This window comes from Athene noctua, chromosome 2 (genome assembly GCF_965140245.1).
Source record: "Athene noctua chromosome 2, bAthNoc1.hap1.1, whole genome shotgun sequence".
Taxonomy (NCBI): Eukaryota; Metazoa; Chordata; class Aves; order Strigiformes; family Strigidae; genus Athene; species Athene noctua.
Genome location: NC_134038.1, coordinates 71,871,013 through 71,896,777, shown reverse-complemented (window position 1 = coordinate 71,896,777; position 25,765 = coordinate 71,871,013). Strand labels below are relative to the sequence as shown.

General features: G+C 38.3%; 1 protein-coding gene across 1 annotated transcript in view; it reads right to left on the bottom strand.

Moving 5' to 3' along the window:
- MOCOS (molybdenum cofactor sulfurase) overlaps positions 1-25,765 on the bottom strand; it is a 228,423-nt gene that overhangs the window by 93,223 nt on the left and 109,435 nt on the right. Inside the window, exon 5 of the mRNA XM_074899417.1 lies at positions 5,738-5,814. Within this exon, the coding sequence (XP_074755518.1) occupies positions 5,738-5,814 (77 nt within the window). The remainder of the gene's footprint in view (positions 1-5,737; positions 5,815-25,765) is intronic.

Sequence of the window (25,765 nt, the reverse complement as noted above, 5' to 3'; positions counted from 1 at the left end):
TTAGTCCTGTTCATCTACAACGGATCATAAACTCCTTTATTCTCTTCTTCTCTGATATGCACATCTCCACTAGAAGTAGTGTAGTAGCTCAACAGGAAGTAACCTTAGTGAGACAACAGGAAAATTTTATTTTCCCTTTATTCATTTTGTATCTGTTGATATACTACTTAATTCTTCTTCCAAACCAATAAATTTAATGTTCCAGTACATCTAAAAGTACTCATTTCTACACACCCTTCAGAAGTGTAAGAAATGACGTTGTAGGACCTGAGGAAGAGCATGCTAGTTAACATTTTGCCAGTAGATGTCTCTGCTAAACACATCGAAGGGAATACACTCAGTTTGAAACTTTGGCAAAATGCATGTGGCAGTTTGCATCCTTCAGCTGAAGAGTAGGGGTAAAACCAGCTAGGTCACTAGCAATTTCTGGAGACTATTCTTACATAGTCACAATAAAACAAGGGTTTACCTAAAACTCAGTGACTCTCGAGTTAATTAAATATTAATTTTGTCTCCTGATACTATTTCACTAAGTAAGAGGAATTCACAGAAGGCTAAGCTTATGTGTTAATATTCTTGACAGAAGTAATGAATGTAGAATCTTGGGGATGAAAATATTTTTTATCATTTATATTCTATCTTTAGTGGAAACAAGTCAATTCCTACGTCCAAAAGAGAACTTTCTTAATATTTATCCGCAAACTAAAAAAATCAGTATCTAGAAGAATAAATTTTAGTTTTAGGTTGAATTAGCGCAGTACATGGTAGAATAATTATGCCCCTGACAGATAAATTCTTACATTTTCTTTACATCTATATGTTATTTGGCAATGCTCTTATTTGCAAAAGCATAGCTTCTAAGCAGAGGAACTAATATTAGTTTCTCATAATTGGCACTTGCCGTTAACATACAGCATGATTTTCTGATTAATAATGAAAAAAAAAAGATCTCAAAAGGAGCAGATCAGCTGGAAAAGCATCTGCTTAAAATACACACACGTAATTAGGAGAGGACGTCAAACAGACTTGATTACATATTTCATGGGTATGTGTCAAAGAGTGTAAAGCATTTGACTTAACCCCAGGGTGACTTCAAGAGGATTTACTCTATCTAGTGTTTGTGATTAGCACCATATAATCTGGATCTGCTGAACAAGTAGAGTTTTATACAATATGCAAATTTCCTTTTGCTTTAATTTAGCCCCTTTGGATTTAGCATAAAATCTCCATGTTGCATGAAGGGCTGAAACAGCTGGATCCAGTTAGCTAGGAAATTAAAAATGTAATAAATGAAAAAAGGTAATCCTTTCCATGGTAGCCATCATACACTATAAGGGGACCATGAGATCTGCTGAGGGATGGCTGAAGCACACACTCCTAATGCCAGCCAGACCTTCTGCAAATGCCAAAACACCGAGCCTTTCTTTAATCACAGTGTGCTCTAGCCTTTCATATAACTAGACTTATTTCACCACCCTGTCAAGGTTTATTTTCCAGGTGAATGTTGGTAAGAAAACTGCTAAACATATCAGTCAAGGAAATTAGTTTCCACAAGGTAACATTTTATTTCCTTGTCAGTGTATCAAGATGTGGCAAAAATTAATTAGCAATATAATATATTGTTTAAAATGTAATTAATTTATGTGATACTTTATTTTCCATTTTCTTTTCAGTTCTGATTTTTAGCTGGAACTATACAGAGACAATTCTTGAGTATTTCATATACAGGTTTTAAGAATACAACTGAAAAAGATTTTTACCTTTTCTCAATTTAAAAGGGTATTCCAAGAATAAGAAGGACCCTAAGCTAGTCAATCAACATAGGTATCAAAGTGTCTTTGGAAAATCTGTATCCAAGTCTAAAAGCCCTCAATTCAGTTCTCCTTCGAAAAATACAATCCCACAGGACTTTATCTCTTAACAATGGTAATGGTAACTTTATAGTAAAAATGACAATTCCTTCAGATCCTAACTATAACTGACATAAAAAATGATCCAGAGAGAAAGGTATTACAGAGAGATACACTTCTCTATAATATCTTTTGGCCTTGTGTAGGCAATGCTGGATCACTGTAGGAACCAGAGGATCAGAGTTTCATTACTCTTGACTTCTGTTAATATTCCTATGGCCTTTATTGAAGGCTTGGGTCTTACATTCTCTCTTGATGTAGGCTACAACAGTTTCTCCCACTTTATTTATTGAAAATGACAGATTTCACAACGCTACCTTAGGCAGAACTGGGAACAGATTCTGTATCTAAAGCAAAAAAGGTAGGCCACATCCATTAATTCAAACTTGCCTCCCAAATACATTGTATGTGCTCGGCTGTACTTCCAGACAGTTGCACAAGACTGCCTCACCTACTTGCTCATTTTGTAATACTGATTCTTTAATTGTTTTAATTTCATCTACAGTCATTAGCAAATGTGTGCTCAGTTGAGCATGTCTTTCCTAATAAATTAATCACAGTCCCAACACTGGCTTCTTCTGATGCAAAAGAACCAACTGAACTTTCTTTCTTCCTAATCAGCTTTAACCAGTCATTTGAAATGAAAACGATCACACACTTCTGAAGTCAGCTATACATATACACAAGACATCTTTTTGTCATTTTACCATAACAGGGGCATTATCATCCTGAAGACAGAAAACTTTTTTGCCTTTGCAAGATAGTTTGTCTGCTATCAGACTGTGAGCCTTTCCCTCTCAGAGAAAGCAACATCTACCTGAATAAACTTGGATTTGAAGCATGAAATATATGTTGCAAATCAGAAATCACTCATAAAATAATAGACAGATGAGAGTTTCACAAATAGAAAACTTCATGCTGATCCTTCACATTCCTTGGGGCTCTTCTAGCATATTCCTTGTTCTGCTTTACTGGTTTCTTTCATCCACGAGAAATGTAGAACCTGCCCTGCACAATACAAGCCACAGATCTAAGGGAAGGTAAAAATCCCAAACCACTACTTCCACCTCAACTAATCTGACAGTTCAGGTTTCTGGTCCCAAAGGGATCATTAAGAGGAAAGTTATGTAAAAATAAAGAAATGTCTTACACCACAATAAGCTAATCGCCTAAGCTCCCTTAACAGACGATGGGAAGAACTGGTATTACTGGATGTAACTCCTCTTGTTCTAAATTTCCAAAAAAGGTCAGAGGGATCAAGCTGGTGAAGTACTGTCTGTTCCACTGACTGCAATGGGAATCTAAATGGTCACCTCAGACGTAGGTGCTGACAGTAACAGAAGATAAATCCCGCCCAGAGATTAAATGCAGATCTGGAAACACGTTTAATTACCTAACTCCCTGCTCCCCTGAAGATTAGTATCTACGTGACTTAACAAAAGTCAAGTAAATTTCATGGCCAAGGAAAGGAACTCATGTCTCCTAAGTCCTCATCTAGCTCCCTGGCATTACATTAGCCTTCTTTTCATGGCCCCAGTGACTTCAATGAAAGACTTCCTAAGAGTGTCCACACAGCTGAGGTCCTCACAGTGAAATGAAATCTCTTGTTGCAAACCTCAAAGCGATCAACTGAAGGTAATTACTCTGTAGAGGTTCTAATTATTCACTATGACAGGGCTTAGTTTCACTTAGTTTCACAGAGGAAGCTGCAGTTACCTTTCACATAAACTTCAGAAAGTGGGCACACCAAATGCATTTTATGATGGAAAAACCCAGGCATGACCCTAGTTGTACCATATTCTACTATCACACTTGCCTGTGCTTGTTTGATTTCTGTATGATTAAATTTAACTAAAAAACTACAGTATATGGAAATTTTTGTACTTACATGCATATACACCTAAGCATAATCACATGAGTTTTAGCATGAAGGAAGATGTTGAAAGTTTATACTTATCTGGAACACAAGCTTAATTCATCTTGGGTCATGGATAATGGTATAGTACCTAGCCTGACTTGGCAGAAAAGTCTTGGATCATTTGTGATTAAAACCCTTTATAGAATTCAATTTCTTCGTCCACTATGGATCCTGTAAGTTACTCTGGTCTCTTGTAGATACAAGGCGGCAGTGCTGGCATTTCTGCTTTTCAGTGTGGCACTCCAGAATTTGACTAGAGACCACCAAAGTACCTAGGCTACACCAGCAATGCAGAAGTTTTAAAATACAAGTATTTGTCAAAACCATTTTTTATTTAATTTTTCAAACTTTCCTTAGCATAGGTTTCTTCTTGTTTACTCTTTCAGCCTATATTTTTACAATCTATTTTTCTACATTTTAGCACTGTGAAAAAAAAAAATCTTAAAATTGAAAAATAGGAATATTCCTAGATTTTTTTTCATTTTTTATGAAAGGATTATAAGTATGAAAATTTGAAGTCACATTCACATTTTTGGCACCTGAAAGGTATTTAATAGTATTTATCATGCTTCTATTCCACCCTCTTATCCACTGATATCCACTTTATTCAGGTTTGGGGCTAAGTATTCCCCTCAGTATTAAGAGATTTTTCAATTGTTTAGCTGAAATAGGTACCAATAAAAGTTTTAGATGAATGAGAAATGCAATGGAGGAGATGCTACCAGCTCTCCCGTTACAGCAAGCAATGCTCCTACCCATTAAAGTAGTTAGCCCTCTTTACAAGTGAAAGTGTTTGTTTAAGAATGCACATTTTTCAGAAGCATTTTATACTACAAGAACGAATACTAAAGGCTGTTTTCTGATCTCTGGTCTCCATGCAGAGCATCACAAAGCAAAACACCCTTACTTGTTGGGGCTCAGTGAGACTCCTGTTGAAGTGGGTGAAAACTCTGCTATCGATTTCCACATGAGCAAGACCTTAAGCATCTAACAGAATACTCCTCATGAAAGTCTTGTTCTGTGAGGAAGAAGAAACTAGAACCCTTCAGATAAACCCTTCAATAAACCTCCACACAGAGTGGCTGAAATTATACCAGCCTGAAAAATACATAGTCAATGTCTCTCTGGACTCCAGCCTCTTTTACACCATGATGAAATTTTATGCCTTTATATAGGAAATCAATGAGTGCACTGGAGAAGGGAGGTTCAGGTATTACACGTTAACTGTGCACATGCCTGGGTATGAAACACATTTCAGGAACATATTTTGTGAATCTGGCACACTCCACATGTGGAAGCATGCCATGGCACAAGTCTCCTGCGCAGCCAGTGGTGCAAGCTTCCCTGGCCAGGTGTCATCTCCAGCACCTTTCAGGAGAATTACTGACCCACAGCAGCAATCCCAGAGAGCTTGTGCATTTGGGATGCTAAGCTAGAAAAGCAGCAGGTTATCCTAGAGTCAACAAGGCACACGAGTGTCACCCTTCACATCGAGCTTCTGGCTTGAAGATCAGCTCAAAGTTTTATTTGGATCTTTAGCATTAACTCTGTTAAGGGCTTCAAAGGTACTCAAACAGTGGAAGCCACTTGACTACTTTCTACTGTTATTTTCCTGTTGAATCTTTGTGAGCGTGAAGCAGACTACATGTGCTTGATGTACTCAAGTCTTGGGTGTGTATCCATGGAGAAGAGTCTGAATACATTTTTTCTTTTCCAAACCAGACTGGAATAATCCAATACATAAAACCTGAATAAACCAGTTACACTGAAGTCTGATCTTCACACCGATGAACACGGATAGTAAATCTAGAAAGGAAAATTAAGCTACAACCATAGGAAATGGGATCAGATGTGCCCTGAGTATAAATCTGAAACTTCACTCTTCAGTATTAGAGTTATGTTAACTGACCTGTGAGTTTTTCCAGAACATCAAATCCATGTTTCAGAGCAATGATATCAAGAAAAGAGACTGTGCCGTCTTCAAACCTAAGGAATGGAATAAATGAGCACAGTAAACAAATCATGCAGCTACAGTACAGGCTTTAAATCTATTTTGAGAGTTATTATTTTATATTCAGTAAATCTAACTTGCAGAGTAGGAATGCTTTCCTTAGGAATTCATCTTCCAGTGTTGTAGTGTTCTGTGAAGCAAAAATATATTCTTGAAAGCTATAGAGATTCATATGAACAGTTGCTTGAACATAGAAAATTAGAGTTTCCCCTGCATGGGCTACTTGGGGGTTTTGCATTTTTAAAATAATGGGTAACAGTTATGTCTTATGAGCTTAATGTCACAAGGTCCTACATTACCTTCCAACAATGTTAGGAATAGGTGAGGAGACAGATGTAAACTTTGAGATTTTGTGTTTATTCCCTCCACCCCCCCACCCCCCCAAAGTGATTACATCTAATACAATTGAGTTAGAAGGAAAGAGGGACCTTCCTTACCTGGAACAAAGAGGAACATCACTAACAAATCTTCCTCCATGTTCTCCTCTTGGAAATTAATGATAACCGACCTATATAACAAGAGCACTATACAGGGGTGGGGGAAAAGCCGCATATCCTACAAACATCTTTTAAAGGAAACACCAAATGGAAACAAAAATGAGGGAACTGATGAACTACTGCAGCTATTCCCACAGCTCAGAAGGAGAAGGTGCAACTTCAAGGTTGGAATGTATTCAGGAAGTGGTGCCCAAGAGAATTTCAAGGGGGAAGAAGGGACACCATATCAATTATCAAAATATGTTTTATTTAGGCTTTGTATGCACCACAATCCACAAGAAGTTGTAAGGAGTAACCATTCAGCTTTCTTCACCACAAAGGGGAATGCAGAATAATGCTGACAATTGATGAAGTCAAGACTGTACAGAACTTACTACCATGCAAGGCTGAACCTGGGGTCACAACAAGTCTCTAAGAAGGAGGGTGCTGTCTCCAAAACTGTAACAGTTAATGCTGGAAATGAACCCACCAGCAACAATCCCAAATTTCATGGTTCAAGATTAAAATTAAACTCAGATCATGAGGATGAGACCTTCCCAGGGACCTGATGTTCCTTGAATCCTTCTCAGAAAGGTCTGATGATGTCTGCATTGAAAAATGACTGGACAACACGAAGCACAACAAAGGCACTCTTGGGCAAGAATACTTTACATACACACATAACAGACAAGAAAATAGGGGATTACTTTTTTTTTTTCAGCTGGATGTATCATTTTTCATAATGCATGTAAACAGCTTTTGGTGCCACAATTAAGTATGTACATTGAAAAGGCTCAAAGGTTAAAAATGTCAAACTTCAAATGCTTTTTTTTTTTTTTTTAAATAAAATAAACCTCAACAGAATAGCATAACAGCTCTCACTTCTACAGTGATTTTCTTGCTTATCTTTTATTCCATTTTTCTGTAGTTATCAAATAGATTAAATACTGTAGATGACACTCAGGTGAAGGACATATAAAGCTTCGAAAAATATTTGGTAAAGTTCCACACAAAAGAATAATGCAAGAGTATTGTGTATATATGATAATATGTTCAGGTGGGATGAAAGAAGAGAGATAGAGGCAGCAAATAATTATAAACCAAGTGATAAGAAAGAGTGGCAAACCACTACAAGGATGAATGGCCCAAAAGAGATCACTCATGCTCACATACTTCAGCACAACATAGGCCAAAGAATCCTTCTTAGGAATTTCTGAATCTTGCTTAGTAATAATTAACAGTAAAATCTATTGCTCCTGAACTTCAGGGAAGAAACCTTATTGGTTGTCAGTGATGAAATTTAAAAGTGGTCACTTGTGATCTGAAAGAGACCTAACACTAGGAATATTTTCACAGAGACCTATGGACCACTATCATGAGGGAAGCAACACTCTACCCAAAAAGGCAGAAAAACTGGTGGAGGAGGAAGAGATCAGGCAGAGGCTTATAGTGGGTTTGGAACTAAATGCAGAAAAACATTAAAAATTTGTACGGGCTGCAGGAAATGTCACAGTGATCCCACACGACTGCCAAGGAGAGATTACAGAAAGGATCTGCGAGGAGTAATTGACCTGCCCTGCTTGGTTACTGGAAATGGCTAGCAAAGCAAATAAAACACTGGGAACTAAAGACCAGAGCAGAGACTGTGGCACTGAGCCCATCAAGAAGACTGCACAACCCTCAACAACCTTATCATTATCAGAATAGAAAAGAACTTGAAAGGGCAACAAAGGCGCCAGCCTAGATCTTCAAAGGCCTCCAAATATTACCTATAGTAAAAGGGGAAGTGAAAATTGGATTTCTGTACAGTAGATGTGATTATTAACTAAGCAGACAGCTGCAGTACATCCACTGCTAACCAACAGAAGAAATGCATGAACAATGTCACTGTTCTAAGATTTTTATGGAAATAGTCCTGAGCTTAGGAATCTCTTCCCATTCAGAAAAAAAAAAAAAAAAAAAGAAAGCAAACTCAATTGTGGGGTTTTGGTCAAACATTACACTCCAGAACAGCACAATCATTGTGGCAGTATCTGCATCCTGCATTGTTTTGTTAGACCTGTGTTATTTATTCTTTCTGAATCACAAAGAAATTGCCTGCTGGGAGCTCCACTGCAAGAAACAGAAGCCATGAAAGAATTGAAAATAATGTTAAAAATATTTGCTCAAAGATATGGGCAAGTCTCTCTTTTTACAATTTCAATGCAGACTATTTTGCAACATTCCTCTTATATTTTATATGTTCACACAGCCCCCTCTATTTCTACATGTCCTGGTTCAGCTAGGATAGGGTCACGTTTCTCCAGCAGGAGGAAGGGATCTCCAGCCGGGTTATTCATACCATGCTGCCGTCAGGTCCGGCGCGGCAGCGTGGGAAGCTTTCCTTTGTGGCTTGGGTTGCGGGGAGCACGCGGAGTGGGCTGTCTGTAAGCATTGCGGTATTTCTCTGTATATCTTTTGTCTTGTTTACTGTTATTGCTGTTTATTGTTGTTATCATTGCTACTGTTGTTGTTCAGATTGCTTAATACACTGTTGTATTAAATTTTCTTCTTATTTTAACCCAGGGTTTGTGCCCTACTTGTGTCCAAGGGTGGGGGAGGGACAACGGCAGCGTGGTCTCCGGTCCCAGCAGGGCTTAAAACCATCACACTACATTACCACCTTTCCATGTCTGATAAAGTATTAATATTTTGTTATTCTTATAATATGTATATTTACACTACTTCCAGTGCACTTGACTCTCACATATACTCTTCAGATTTTCTGAACATCTGTTTACATTTCATGTAAAAATTTACAGGTATCATCTATAAATTCTGATATTTAACAAATTAACCCTTAAGTGCTATAGCAATTTTACTTAGTACCCCAGCAAAACATGATGCTATGAAGGCTAGCTGTTCCCCTCTTGAAACACAAAGAGCTCTCTTTCAGAATATTTAACTGTATTTAAGATGGAGAGCAAACATGCTCCCTGCATTGCAAATCAATGGCTACTTTTCTGTTTGATGCAATTGATGCTTCAAATAAATTGTTTCCCCACTCAGCAGCAGTTCCAGTGTTAGAATAATCAGTTCAGGATGAAGATCATTTGAATGCTGGTCTAGAAGCCATTTCCCAGAGTAAGAAAGGTTTTGCAGTTGATGATTTATAAAGGATACTTACAAAGGCTAATACTGCAGAATACCAACCCAGGAAACAACAAGCTTACCTCTCTTATCTAGTTCTTATAATTGATCCCACTTAATCACATGTGGGATGAGCTTAATTGCTTTGCTGATTGTGTTTGTGAAAAGCTGATAGCATTTCACATCAACCTGCTATCTGACAAACTGGTTAAAGAGCTTTGTGGCATAACAAAAAACAGCAGCCTGCCTAAATCTATCAAGGAGTTATGAAGCTGATGAGCTGCTCTTCTTTTCCAAGTAACACAAGACGTCTGCTTCTAGAAGCAGCAATTTTTCCTTCGAGTCATGAGAGAAAACTACTGCTTACAGAGAGAGGTCTCACCTTTAGGATCTTCCGAGGGATGGAGATAGTTAATCAATTGATTGTTACGACATTATTAATCAATTATTCTCTGTTAGGCTTCTGCCTCTCTAAAGCCACCATCCCACATTTCAGGGCAACTGAAACAAGGCAGGCAACTGTGACATCTTGGGCAGTTTGAATTCATCCCCTCCTTAGTTAGGTCACTTTTACATGGAAATGTGATAACAAGAGTAATGTCCTGGACAGATGTGATTGGAAATAAAGTGCTTAAGGATTAAACAAACAACTCATGTTTAAAGAGAGGACTTATGAGTAAAATTTGGTGGAAGGCAAAAAAATTACCCTCGAGTTGGACAGCACTGACTTAAGTCAGGAGTCCAAAAGGGCCCTCAAGATCAATCAGCCGGTGCTGAGGTGGTGAAATATCTTGCATAACATAAGCTATTCTGTATATGAAAAGTATACAAGTCATGGCTTTTAGATATTTTTGAGTGTGAGCACCTGCCTCTGGATTCTGGGAAGGCTAACTTGCTTAGCAGGAAGATGAGTGATTCAGCTGCTTTTTCAATTCATTTGCCCAGACAAAGTAAATCCAGACACAGAGCCACTGTGCATGTACAATTTCTGTCCAGGACACAGCCCAGAGCTTTGAAACTTTGATAAAAATCCCATCATAAGGTCAAAAATAATCCTGCTCATTTGAGAGCATTGCTGAGTCAATGCAAAGTGCAAGGAAGGAGTGCTGGGGGGAACATCACTGTCAGCCAGCTTCCATTCTCCTTTACGCTGGGGTAATGACTCCATTTAGGTCAAATAAGCAGAAGTCATTCCCGAGTTTCTAAAGCAGGTAAAAGTGAAACCAAATCCACAGAGAAAGCATATTTCTTGAATAAGCTGCTTTTCTTTTTTTTTAAACACTCCTCAAGAGTGGAGCTGCCCTTTGAAGTGAGATGCTACACGAGTTCCTTTCATCTTTTCAATTCATTTATTTTCACCTAATTAAGAAGTACAACAATACCGAGAGGTTCTTGGTATGCATTTAAAAGTAGTTCATTCAGATCATATTTTTCACCTCTTAGAGATATTCTATATCACCTCCACATGAAACAACTGTCTTGGCAAATGTAATTTTTACATTTTTTAGATTTACTTGTTTATTCTAAATGGACATTTGCTGGAATTACAATAGCACCAAGGGTCAAGCTTATGGCTGTAGGAACAGACTGTTTTATAGTCTTATTCATGTTCTTAGGTTAGTAATTGCCATCTCTGATATTAGCAGGGGAATGGATCTTAATTGGTCTCACTGCTTTCCAACATCAAAAAACAACATTTGCAAAAGGAGCTACATTTGTTTTGTTTTTCTTTAACTTAAAATACATCATTAACAGTCTATGAAACCTTTTAGGGTCCTGTTCTGCTCTTTAGCACATCTATCAACTCCTCCTGAGACAAAGTTCTCTGGTACTTTCCAGCGTGTCTGTGGCTCTCCAGAGGACATGCTCCCCTAGGTCTGGCTGTGTACCACAGATGATGTTCTTAACTTTTAGCAATTTGCCAGCTGTCCGTATTAGTCACCTTCTTAACTGGGTGAAACCCTGGTCACATTACCACCAACAGCTGAATTTTAAGGCAGCATCACACAAGAATGAGCATGTATCTGCAGGCTTTTTGATCCTCTACAAGTAAAACCTTTGTAACAGGACCTGATCCCCAGACCACTAACCTTAGGTACTCACTCCCTTTGGACTAAAAATTTTTGTTTCACACGATGAATGCCACTGATGCAAATAAATAAAATTAGGAGATAGCCTGTTGCAACTGGCATGTATGCTATCATTACACTATGCTTTCATAATAATCTAACTTTTGCGTAACTGCCTGCACAGGAGCATGCTACAGTAAGCCAATAATTTAAATGCTAGGAGAGCAGTAATAAATTATAGACCTCTGAATAAGACACCTACTCTCACCACTTCAGCAACTCCTTTTTACCTGTTAGTGACACATTACACATTCAGGAGCAATGAAAGTAGAATGCTTATCCAGTGTCTGAACAACTGCCACTTGTGGAGGAGAAAACTGAATGGATAAATCAATCCATTTTTATTTCTCAAATGTCCCTGTGCATCTCTCCCTTATGTGCAATTTGGTGAACTTCTAACTGGTACCTTTGTTCACCACCTATATCTAGAAAAATCTTCCCATTTTGCACCAAAAGATTAGCAATCCTTGAGTCCATTGCTCAAATCAGTCTGAATGACATATTCTGATTTTGCAAATTACCAGCTCCTCAGGGCTCTGTCTTTCACTAAAAATCACACTTCAGACAATTATGCATCACAATTACTTTCAGTTGCATGCAATTTTAAAATAAAATTAATTTCTCCTACTAAGTTTTACAAGTAACAGTTTACAATATATTTAAAAAAATATTTATTCTAGAGCTTTTCCCATAAGCATTTAAATCATGCAACAATTAATAAATATATCTTAGGGATAACATACTCCCCCCACTAATCCCTACATGCATCCTCCAAAGTCAAAGAATACTAAAACTACTTTTTTTCCCCCCACCAGAATGGTCACCAAAAAACCTGCACCACAATTGTCACTGGCCAAAGGTTCCCTTCCAAATTCAAAAAACAGGCCAATGTGGTTTCATTGCACTGATGGGGCAGAGGGGGGGAAACAAAAACATTTTTCTCCTTAAAATTCCATTGTGCAAAGGGATATTTCCTTGAGGTTTATTAAATTTAAGCCTTCAGGAACATGAGGTCTGCTCATTAACTGGCCTCAAAGAATAATATGTTCAACTATCAGCTAGTTAGCTTGAAATTTATACTCATTCATCTCAACTTGTAACTTATTAATGTCAACAAGAACTCCATTAAGGTGCAACTCAGCATGAGCAAGTGTATTGCCAATGATTTCTGTATCTGTCTGAGTATTTAACATTTGATATGCATTATTTTCCCACGATTAAATTGCAATAATCCAAATGTTCACACCTCTGCTTCCCATGGGAAGGTAATATCCAGATATAACCCCAAGTAATAGTTAAAGGGAGCAATTTGCAAAGTCTATTTGCATAAACTGTTCACTGATCAGTTTTGAGTAATGAATCATTAATAAAAAATCAAAGCCCTTTCTTTGATTTCTTCTTAGGAGGAAAGAAAAGATGAAAGACATTCTAGAGATAAATTTTTCATAGGCAATAATCTGACCAGCTGTAATCATTTGTCCATGTTCAGTATAAACAGATTTGTTTATTTCCTCATGAAGATTGAGATACAATCTTTCATCCTTAAACAGGTGCATGTGGGGATAAAGAATAACTTTGTAATGGACTGCTAAAGACAAATCAATTTATAAGTTGGCAGACAAAAAAGGCTCCACTTGAAAATGAATTATTCTTAAAAATCCACATGTAAAGATACTCTGTCTAACTATGTGTGTCAGTGAGGCAGACCCAGATCAATGACCTCGTATAAGATTAGCAGTAACTTATCCTCAGATAATAGAGAAGAATCCCTATGATTGCTTTCCAATAGGTGGGCTCCATTCTACAGAAGTTCTGTGCCTCAAAGCAGGGGTTACTGCAGTGCATAAGCCTTATTTCCACTGCGGATAAAAGTGCACCCAGCAACACTTCTGAGCAATTTATTTCCTCAGCTGGGGGGTGGTGGTGGTGGAAAGACTCCTCTGATCCCATCCAGAAAGCTTCTTTCTCTAGCTATAAAAACTCTTTCCAGACCTAGTTTTCTGAGGCAATGTATATCCAAGATTAGTAGAATCCACTGGGAACTATGAATGAGAACAAGTTCTTCACTATTAAGCCCATCATGTTAAACCATTCCATGTTGAGCCATCATTTGGGGCAGATTTGCTCTTTATTCATGACAACCTGAAAACTAATTTAAAGAATTTCAAATGTTGGTACTGTCAGTAAGACAGTGACTCAAAAGGTGCTCAGGATCATGAGGGATCTGGACAGGCGGGATCAATGGACCAAGGCCAACTGTATGAGGTTCAACAAGGCTTAAGTGCCAGGTCCTGCACTTGGGTCACAACAACCACATGCAGTGCTACAGGCTTGGGGAAGAGTGGCTGGAAAGCTGTCTCTTTGGAAAGAGGAAAAGGATCTGAGGGTGTTGGCTGACAGCTGTCTGAATATGAGCCAGCAGTGTGCCCAGGTGGCTGAGAAGACGAATAGCATCCTGGTTTATGTCAGAAATAGTGTGGCCAGCAGGACTAGGGAAGTGATCATCTCCATGTACTCAGCACTGGTGAGGCCGCACCTTGAATACTGTGTTTAGTTTTGGGCCCCTCACTACAAGAAAGACATTGACTGAGGTTCTGGAGCATGTACAAAGAAGGACAATGAAGATGGTGAGAGGTCTAGAGAACAAGTTTTATGAGGAATGGCTGACAGAACTGGGGTTGTTCAGTCTGGAGAAAGAACCTCATCCCTCTCACCCTGAAAAATATTGTAGTGAGGTGGGTATCTGTCTCTTCTCCCAAGTAACAAGTGACAGGACAAGAAGAAAAGGCCTCAAGTTGCGCCAGGGGAGGTTTAGATTGGCTACTAGGAAAAATCACTGAAAGGGTTGTCAAGCATTGGAACAGGCTGCCCAAGAAAGTGGTGGAGTCACCATCTGGGGGTATGTAAAAGACATGTAGATATGGTAGACATAGTTGTGGTGGACTTGGAAGCGCTTGGTTAATGGTTGGACTTTTCCATGTCCCATTTCCAAATGATTCTATGATAGTGATACTACAGAAAAGAAAAAGGAGGTGGAGACTAAGGATTCTCAACAGAAATTAGTATTTTTTCTGGAAGGCAGGAAGTTAAAAAAATAAAAAAGAAATAAAGACTTTTCATCTTCCTCCACCACTGTCTGTTCTATTACTTTCCAAACTAAAAAGATATAAAGTTCCCATCTATACATTTCTGATGCAGCTACAAAACAATCTAAGTTAAAACTCAGAGGGACAGGAGTGCTTTGTGCACATTTTGCCTTCAACATGGCTCAGGACTGAGCAGAATCCCCACAGATGCCAGGTCTTTCTAAATTACAGTGAACCTTCAGGTCCAGATATTCTTCCACTGGAAACCAGGGAAGTGTTGAAGGCATCACAGGCCAGCTGGACTCTGATCCACACAACCTCATGGCAGCTGTCTTCATAGGAAACTACACACCACAGACTCAGATAAAGTACAATCAAGAAATATTTTTTTTTTTTTTTATAAAGTGGAATGAGTATTAAGTGGATGTTAGAACCCTTCATGCATGTGCTGAATATTTAATGGCTGTCAGCAAGAATATAATGTTATCAGTGTCTTTTGTCTTTTAATTCTGATGCAAATGTGCACATATGTGGAACTGCCTGTAGTTGGTGGCACATGCCAACTACAAGTAGTAAAAAGTAAGTACTAAGCAGATAAATTTAGATAAATTCAGTTTAATGTATGATATATGTACCAACAACACCTTGTGAATCCAGAAAGGCTGGCAGCTTGATAGGACTGGCATTATTAAATTAGTGCTATAAAACAACTTAGGTTCAGAATAAGGTCTGCTTAGCTAGTTTGCATGTTGAGACCTTTGTGGTAACAGTAAAATTGTCAAAGCAGAATGAGACAAATACAAGGAAGATCTTCGTGAATAAGGCACTGCAAGGTATAAATGCAACCATTTTAGACCTCAGGGTGCAGCCAACTGAGATGTTCATGAGAAAAAAAATGAATTCTTTCTGCCCCACTCTCACAGTTAGATATGCTACACCAAACCAGATGTATCCTGGCAATCACCTGTTTTACTGTAAAACCTAACAAGCTATCTTTCCACTTGGAGACCACAGGACTGCTATAATATGCAAACCTCTTCCGACGTTTTTTTCATTTTTCAGCATCGTTTTGAAGCTTGCTATGACTTTGCACTACCCTGCGAGGTCAACTGCTAGCATCTCACTCATAAGAAGAGGATAGGGAATTTGAAGAAATAAGTGACTTTTCTTTCCAAGGACCTACTCTAACTGATTTGCCAAGCTTGGTCTGGATATTGGGAGTTACCAAATTTTCATAAAATTGAATTTACAGCAGTGATACTGAATTAGCAAGTACTCCTAATTTCTCGCTGGTTTAAGTAGTCTGCAGCTTGTACTGAAGAAAGCCACAAACCCTTTCCACGCAATTGTCTCTTTTCAACAGGAGAATAGTGATGGAGACCCTAGGAATATACATGTCATAAACAAAGGTAACTGCTTTAGCATTCACAGGTGTCCTGGACCTGCATTGATAAGGTCAGTAAATGGAGAAAGTTCTGAAGGTCTTCCAGTCATCTGAGTCCAGAAGAAAGGATCACCTCAACTTACAATTCCTTCAAGGACTCAGGAAAATTCCAGCATGCTACCTGACCTTGCTGATGTTTGAAACAGGGAGCACAGAGAGGTAACTCCTATCCCTAGCTTTGACAGAAAAGAGCTTGAGTCAGGTAGATGAGGAGACAGCATGGTAAAGAAACAGCAGAGGGTTATGTGTATCAATAGAGTAATAAAATGTTTAATATTCATAGAAGCATTTGTTATGTAATATCATCCCAGCTATCATACAAATAGAAAACAGGATAATGAGTGGATGAAAAAAGCAGAGATACTTATAAGCTAAGACAAAGTACGTGGGTTACAGGAGGGATTAAAACCTCTGTAGGACACTTGACATTAGTATGTCATCACAAGCAGAAAACATGTGCTAAAGAAAACATATAAATAGGAGAGAGATGGTGGTGAGGAAAACAGATATGTTTTGAACTGAAATCTCTTTGGTGAGATATTCAAAACAAGCAGGATTAGTTGCTGAGATTCAGCTATAGGCTGTGTAGCTATGCAGAAAAAAATGTTTTTGAGTAACAACAGATACTTTTCTATCACTCTCACAGAAATAAATACTACCTTAACTTTCCTACAAGCAAAACCAAGATAACAGAAATGGTTGAGTTCAATTATTCCTTAACATGAGAACCAAAACCAAACAAAACCTGTTACAAATAAAATAATTATCTGAAAAATGGCTTTTACAAACAGTTATACAATACACAATGGAAGACTTTGATGGATAGAAACCCTGGTCAGAGGGATTACAAGTTTACGTGGCACAGACAGATAAGCAACCTCAAATGAGGTTTTTAATGTGATGGGCAAAATGAGACATTAATGAAATTACTTGGTCAGGAAAACTGAAGTCATCAGATACTTACACCTAAAATTACCTGATGTTCAAAAATGCATGGAATTTGCATCCCAAAAGAATGAAAAAGAAAGAAAATGAGCTTTTAGAGAAATCTTCCAGCAATAACCTGCAATAAAAAAAAACTCTGACGAGAAATTTTAGCCCTCCTTATAAAAGCTGACATAAAATCAGAAAAAGTGTTGTTCAGCAAAGGAAGCTACTGTTGGAACGACAGAAAGCACAGGGATAGAGTGAGAATTCCCAAGAGCCAAGCACTGACAAAGCAAATTAAACTGAACAGGAGACTATTCTTTATATAAAATAAAAGGAAAATATAAATAATGTATAATAACACACATAATATAAAATGAAATAAGGAATAAAAAGAAAAAGGACAATGGTTGTTACTCAAGAAGCAAAGAGCTGGAAGAGGAAAAAGGGTCTGAAAACTAAATAAATACTTGGCTTCTGATTTTAACAAGCACCCTGATGAAAAACATAGGTCAGGACAGGCTGACTCATGGCTGGAAGTGTGTGGAAAGTGTGAAAATTGAGTCACTGCAACTGGTGTGGAAACTCACTTCAAAGGTTTTAATGTACTTGAACACAGGCAGACAGACAAACTATGTCCCAGAATAGTAAGAAATTGGCATGAAAGACTCCCAAGTCCAGTAACACAGGCCAGTAAACAAATTTGTCAAATCAGGAATGGAAAACACAAACCACAATATTTCTACTGAAGAAAGGGAAACAGTGATCCAGGCATCACCACATCTGTTAGCTTGACCTCAGTGTTATGTACGTTCTGAAAACAAGTTCTGAGTGAAAGGACAATTAAATGAGTAAATAAAAGCATGTTGAAATGTAACATGGATTGTGCCAATGGAAAATCAAGACCAGAGAGGCTGCCATTTTAAGAGCACATTACTTTTTTAGGCAAAGGAAATGCAGAATGAATTTATTTGAATTTCAGTAAAACATTACCTCTAGTGCCATATGAGAAGCCATTACAGAATAAAGGATATTAGAAGAGTGCTACAGTAAGCTAAGAAATTGTGCTGAAAGGGTAACTATTTATTAAACTAGGAAAAGGTTTACCTGTTTGGTTCCTGAAGCACTGTTTTTGGCACTAGTCTGGGACTACTCTTTATAGTAGTCTCAGTAATGATCCTAGCATAAAAGGTGGAATGTGAAGATAAAACAGGCTGCTGACCTGAAATCTGGAGATTGTCAATGCAGAAGATGGGGCTGTATATTGTGTGCAGTAAGAAACAGATAATGTTGAAAACCCTAAAACCAGAAATAAGATTAAATGTATAATATGCTATAATGTATAAACCCTATTATGACAGTAACTTCTGCCACAAACTGGAAGAGTGTCATCTGAAACATCAGATTTATTAGTTGATCAGATCAGTTATCAGCCATCAGCATAACAGACAAGAAAACATATTTACAACTTACAGATAGAAAAATATTAATGCCGTTAATAAAAGCCTGATAAGATTTTCTGTGGCATGCTGCATATGATGATCAGAGAAAAGGAAAGCCCATCTTATAAAAGTGTTGTGTTCACTTAGTATGGAAATTAAAGCTAGGTAGAATTGCTCTTGGTAGCTCTACAGATGGAAAAAGTGGGTAATAACCAGGGAGGAAAAAGAGCTACAGGACAAAATGCAGATAAACGACCAAACTGACTACAAGATAATAGAGACTGCAGAAGTCCTGTGTACATCCAAGATATGAGATTACAGAAAAATTTTCCAACAGGTGTATCAGGTACAAACCCAAACCAACATACCCTCCCTCCGCTGTGACAAAGGCCTCCCCCTTATTCTGCACACAGACTCAGTATAACGGAGGGATTATACAGTGTGGCTGTCTGACAGCAAACAAGTTGATTACATGACTCAGAAGGTTTTTGCCCCTCCTAAAAATCCAATAAATGGAAATGCCCAAATAGAAACTCCTTTTACGTTATGAAACTGCATATGAAAATAACATAAATACAGAAGTTTGTAACTTTGGGAACCCCTGAAAACCCTGGAGTCATCCCTCTTGATGATTTTCCTTTGACCAAGTCGGGTCCATTTGACACCCAGTTAAGGTCACACTGTCTTGTGCAACATTAGCTGTATAAAGATACTACTGAGACAAAAGAAATGCACTTACTAACAGCTTTTTTGTTCTTATAAATTTGCATGCATGTCCTACCAGCTTAACAGTATGGTGTATTGACTGGTTCCATATGCTTCTAGTACGGAAGGTTTCTGGTGATAGTAGTGAGGAATAAAAAGATAAATTTATTTTGAGATTAATTCTCATGGAAGCGAAAGGTGATCTTGTCAGCTATATGATTTTATAATATGAAGTTAACACAGTAAAAAGAGAAATACCCACCACCATTAATGTTTTTTGCACATAAAAGTACAGAAAATATCCCTGTCTCAATCATACTTGACATAAAAGACTAATCAAAAAAGGAAAACTGTACAGTGACATTGCAATACAAAATACTCATTTGAAAAATTCAACATACACCCATATAGTAAATCATCTATTCTTGCTTATCAGTAAAAGCACTTCCAAAGTTCAGGTCTCAATGAGTGTACAATCCTCCTGGTTAGAAATATATTCAGTTTTTGTATATGCTATGGAGAGCGTACCAGTAAGTATAACACAAAATGGTTGCATGCAAGTTTCACAGAATCGCATCCCCCTCCCCTGAAAAATAGGCATGTTTCTATAAAAAGCCCACTGGAGAATTGTTCCTCATAGTTCATTCAGCATCCAAAGACTAACCAGGGCTGAAATGACGCTACTTGCTCTTCCACTACTTTGATGCTTCAGGTACAGTACACAGGTATTTCAGGGACATGCAGCCAGGTAACTGGTGCTTTTAAAATCAAGGCAGTGAAGATGTAGTCTTCACACCAAGTCTGATATGAGTAGAAATATCCAATAGAAGAACCAGCTGAGGTTGCTCCAGATAGTCTCTTTAGACTTGCTATCCTTTGGAGACAACTAAATATGGCAGAAAGCAGGTAGCTCTGCATGAAGGGAATTCATAATAATATACAGAGGAAAGAATAGTCACACTTGAAAGTATGCTTAGTACTATGCAACTAATGAAATACTTTGCAAAAACAGAGTCTTAGGAAGACAGCAAACAAAGCAAAAAGAAATTCACATTTACTGAGTTGACATAGGCTCTGACTTGGACAAAAGGGTGCTGCAGTGCTGTATCACAGCATGATGGTAAGCAGCCCACAGCACTCCTGCCCACAGCTTGACTGCCAGACTCTTGAATTTCCCAGTAGAAAGGAAAATAGCTTGCATTAACAGAATGAGAGCTCCCTGAAAGTTCCCCAGTGGAAAACAAATATGAATTTGGAGAGAAAAGGTATATGGAGTTACCGTTCACAAATACCGTATGCAGTTTTTAGGAAAATACAGGAAGCATAGTAGTATGAAGACTAAAATACCACCCATCTAATATTTTGATGGCCAGAGGAATCCATAATTTTAAATTTAGTTCAGTACTAGTCTTCTGTGTCACAGAGCAGCAATAGGGGATTTCATAAGGCAGTCTCATGTGACACCTTAAAATGACACAATCAGTAGGTCACTGTAAAGTTTTCCCTTCAAAACAATTATTCACATAATGAATTCCACATATATTTTGGATATTTTGATCTCTTAATATACATAGAAAACCCTATATAAAACCTAATAAGACTTGTCAGGCCATTCAGTATTTTGATATATTATCTATGCTTTTGGAAGACTTCTTTCCTCCACCCTCCTTTCCCCACATATGTTAATGTTTGCTTTACTGGATATAATTACTGAAAAAAATCCAGTTGAGATTAGATTTCAGCTATAATTAATGATGAATGTGTCAAAGTATTATGATGTTGTTTATCACACTGCTTGCAATGTAATTTAGTGCAATAATACTAAGACTTGCTATGTGACAGTTATTTAGCATTTAAGTCTTCCTAAGATGCTCTGCAGAGTATCCTGAATATTAACTATGGGAAGATTATTTTATACAAAAGCAGCTTCAGGCAAAATGGAGCGACAAGTTTCTAGAGCCCAGCAAAAGCTCTTAAATCTTATATCATCTACAAGCTGAAATATAATAATTAAATAATCTAGATATGTTGCAAAGCTAATGAGAAATCCAAAGGATAAAATTAAAAATTGACATTAATAGGGCAGCTTAACAATATGAGGAAAAAAGCAGTCTTTGTTCTTTCTGATACAATTTCTGAAGAGGTATCTTCCTTTTCGATGTGTACATACACACGGAAGATTGAAACCTAAGATCCTGGGGGAAAAAACAAAGTAATAACTTTGGATGCCACAGCCAACTCAGGGTATTTTAAGGTAAGTCTTAACAGCCCTGGTTTGTTGTCTTTTTTTTTCTTTTCTTTTTGTAGCCACTAAATTAATTTTGTTTTCAGCTCAGACATAGCTTGAAAGAATTTTCTACTCTCAGGGGGTCCCTGCAGAGTATTCACTTGTATGCTTGTGGATCCTGTCACTGGCCTTAGGCCGCCTTCTGTGATGAATGCAAGTTTGCCCTGAGGAGCTGTGTCCCAGCACAGCACAGAGATGCTCTCACCAGCCTCAGAGCTGAGAGGAAAGGAGTAGTTTTACATGTGTTGCCCATGATGACTAAATGAAGATAACTGATAGCCACATGTCCTCATCAGGAAAGTATGAGGCATGGAGGTAAACAACAAAGAATTTGTTCATTATTTTTGTAGTTAGTGTGGTTAAAATGACAAAGTTCTCAGTCTAAGTCTAGATGCAAGGTCTAGTTTAAGAAAAACTGTACAAGTATATAGAAAATCAGTTCATTTTGGGATATTGTTTTCAAGTTTTGACATGCTAAAAACTCATATTTAAAGTTCAAACTTCACAATAGAATTTGTTTATTTTGCGGTAATTTATCACTGTGCTGTAGCATTCTGTGCACATATGACGTGGCATGTGCAGTTTACTAACATGTTGTAATTTCATCCTCCTAAACACAAACATACTTCAGGGACGAAATTCTAGTCTCTGATTAAAAAGCACAGTTCTCCACAAACTCTTCTGAAAACAACCCAAATACTAAAAGTGCCTACAGTCAACTGAGACATAAAATACACCTAATCTTTCATTGACTTCTGCCATTCTTGTAATGATGGTTTAGAATTGTTTCTATTCAGTATAAATCTATAAATAAATAATAATAACATCTTGTTGTTATGTCTCAACTGCAAAAAAAAACCCTACCTGCAATTTCTTTTCAGTTGCAACCTACTAAAATATCTGATCACCTGTTTTTCATAACAAGCATATTTTCTATATTTTAGGGTCTCTAGCAAACTAGTCCTTCTGAGGGTATTTTGTGTCTAATATTGTATATTTTTTGGAGAAGGGGTATATCTGATAATACACTGTCAAGAACATTTTGCCAAATGCAGTTTTGCATTTACTAAAGTTTTTAAAGCTACATTTGTTACTGGAATTCAGTTCTGTAGATACAATGTTTAATAGAACTTGACTAATGCTTTTGTTCAATTAGCTATCATGCTATATTAAAATTCTGGTGTTCTAACTTACTGGAGCCCTTTCAAAGGTTCCTTTGAGAAAACCAGAATACATTAGTGAGGTAAGTGGTAGACTTTCAAGAGGTACAACATCTGATACTGGCACATCCATCATCACAAAAAGCTTGGGAAATTTTAAGCTATGCAAAAAGAATCAGCAATTTTTACCACCTTCAGCCACAACAACCCCCAGCAGCGCTACAGGCTTGGGGAGGAGTGGCTGGAGAGCTGCCAGTCAGAGAGGGACCTGGGGGGGTTGATTGACAGCCGGCTGAACAGGAGCCAGCAGTGTGCCCAGGTGGCCAAGAAGGCCAATGGCATCCTGGCTTGTGTCAGCAATAGCGTGGCCAGCAGGGACAGGGAAGGGATCTGACCCCTGTACTCGGCACTGGTGAGGCCGCCCCTCGATTCCTGTGTTCAGTTTTGGGCCCCTCACTCCAAAAAGGACATTGAATGACTCGAGCGTGTCCAGAGAAGGGCAACGAAGCTGGTGCAGGGTCTGGAGCACAGGTCGTACGGGGAGCGGCTGAGGGAACTGGGGGTGTTTAGTCTGGCGAAGAGGAGGCTGAGGGGAGACCTCATCGCCCTCTACAGCTCCCTGAAAGGAGGGTGCAGAGAGCTGGGGATGAGCCTCTTTAACCAAGTAACAAGCAATAGGACAAGAGGGAATGGCCTCAAGTTGCACCAGGGGAGGTTTAGACCGGATATTAGGAAGCATTTCTTTACAGAATGGGTTGTTGGGCGTTGGAATGAGCTGCCCAGGGCAGTGGTGGAGTCCCCATCCCTGGAGGTGTTTAAGAGTTGGGTCGACATAGCGCTGAGGGATATGGTGTAGGTGGGAACTGTCAATGTTAGGTTAATGGTTGGACTGGATGATCTTCAAGGTCTTTTCCAACCTTGATGATTCTGCGATTCATAAAAACAAATGCAAATGATGGAAGGGACTTAAGATAATATTGATTATACATAGAGATGGGTATTGATTAGCCAGAGAGATCCTGGTAAAATCTGACTCTCAAGAAGACTTAGCCTCAGGCCTGGGGTCTGGCTACTAATTTAAAGGTGAGCCCCAGAGTTTTTGAATTGTTCTAATGACACCCCTGCTAGCAGCAACAAGCTGTATGGGCAAATTTATCAAGGACTGTGGTCAGAGTTTGTAACTCATTCTCCCTCACCACCTCTCTACACGAGCTGGTAGATGTCACCAAGTAGACCTTGTGCAGATAGGCTGACAAAGAGCACTGTGCTGCTTGCTGCTGCTTATAGCACCTGTGTCCACAGAGGGAGATGGTCCTTGAGGGTTTTCGGGGGAGACTGCCAGGGATACACAATGCAGGCTCCTACCATGGGACCTCCTTACAGGGTACTGGTGCCTATATGCAAGCTCTCTGTCCTTCAGATCTTGTGCTTTCCCTTGGGCTCAATAGGTGTCATCTGCTAGTTTGACTTTGCTTGCACTTTTTCCTCAAAAAGATTGAAGCTACTATTTCTAATTAAAAAAAAAAAAAAAAGTTTTTTAATTGATGTTAAGGGAGTCATCTTGACTTCCTTCTCTGGTTTTGGGCAGATATGTGACATTTGGTTCAGTTTATGCCCAACCTAAATCCCTGCAAACCATCCATTGATGTGGAGAAAAATGATTTGAGTCATTTCAGATTTCCTTCCTATATACCTGTGAGACATACATCGTCAGTATTTATCCTGATTTGAGTAAATTGGACACTTTCCAGACAATTGTTCACAAGCACCTGCTCAGGAACACGTTCAACCATTCAACTCAGACAGCTACTTTGCACCAATATGCACAGTAGGTCAGCTCAGTGCTGCTAGCTACAGTGAACAGGTTATAAATTAATACCTTATGTCGTAACATGAACATTCCCATAAAGAGATTATAATGAAATACAAGCAGTGTACATTAACCTAAATGCAACTGTAAGTTTATTATCTTCATTTGCATGTTTTCCTCAGTCAGTATTTAAAACCAAATCTTAGGGCGACTCCGACTGACCTTTTTGCAGTGCCCACATACAGAAGAAAAATACTGCTCCACTGCATTCTTAGAAAGAAAAGATCCGTGGTTCCCATTTTGAGATATTATGGGTTCAGTTTTCAGGTGCTAGAAATAGTTACTGTTCTGCCAACTGATGTCAATGTTGGATTTCAGAGTTTATCATGGCTGGGGAAATAAAATCTGCAGCCACTTTCAAAAACTGTGTTAAATAGCAAAGATACTTATCCTAAATTCAAACAAATGAAAATTTTATGGAACTTGAAAGAGAAAGATGATCCAGATCTCTTAAATCCTAAGAATTTCCTTTAATCATAGCCTATAACTCTGTGGAGTCAAAGTACACTGGCAGATTGCATACTGAATAATGAACAGCAAGTAATCAGTATTACGTACATCTAAGACACAAAGCTACACAGAGACACTGTCTAAACCCAGGATTTCATCTGGAATAGAATTCCCTACAGTGAGTAGAGAAAGAGAAAATATTTAGTCTCAGAGTCTCTGGAAAGCACAATTAGCATGACTGTTTAACATGCGAGGATTGCTTTAAAGTATCAAGGGACTATTTGAAGGCTACATAAAGAAGACACCAAATAAAATCCATTAGAAACAACAATACCACCCTACAGACTATGCTGCACATAGACTCTCTTGTCAGCAAAACTGCATACCATTTGCGAGATATGTGACCAGATAACATGGTCTTGTTAATATCAGTTGAGCATTTTGAGTCAGAAGAAGCAGCAATGAAGCACCACAGAGCATTTCTTATTTTGTAAGATGCAAAATAAACAGTCCTTTCTTTTATGGATTGCTTGTTCCCATTTTCTTTTTAAAAAGGGCTGATTAATCCTTCCAAACCATGACAGTGTAGGTGCAGTTCTTGGGAACAGCAGGTACATACATACTTGCTCTAAGCAAACAAAGCAAGCTATCACATTTTAGCTGTTCTACTTCCTGAGGTGTTTTGATCCATACTGATTAGCCCACAACTATTATTTATGCTAAATATGGGCCAAGTCTTTGCATTGCTCCTTCTCGGAGACCCTGGGTCCTCACTCAATGTTCTGGAAGACTTTGTGTTTCTCTGGAAAACCATCTGCTGT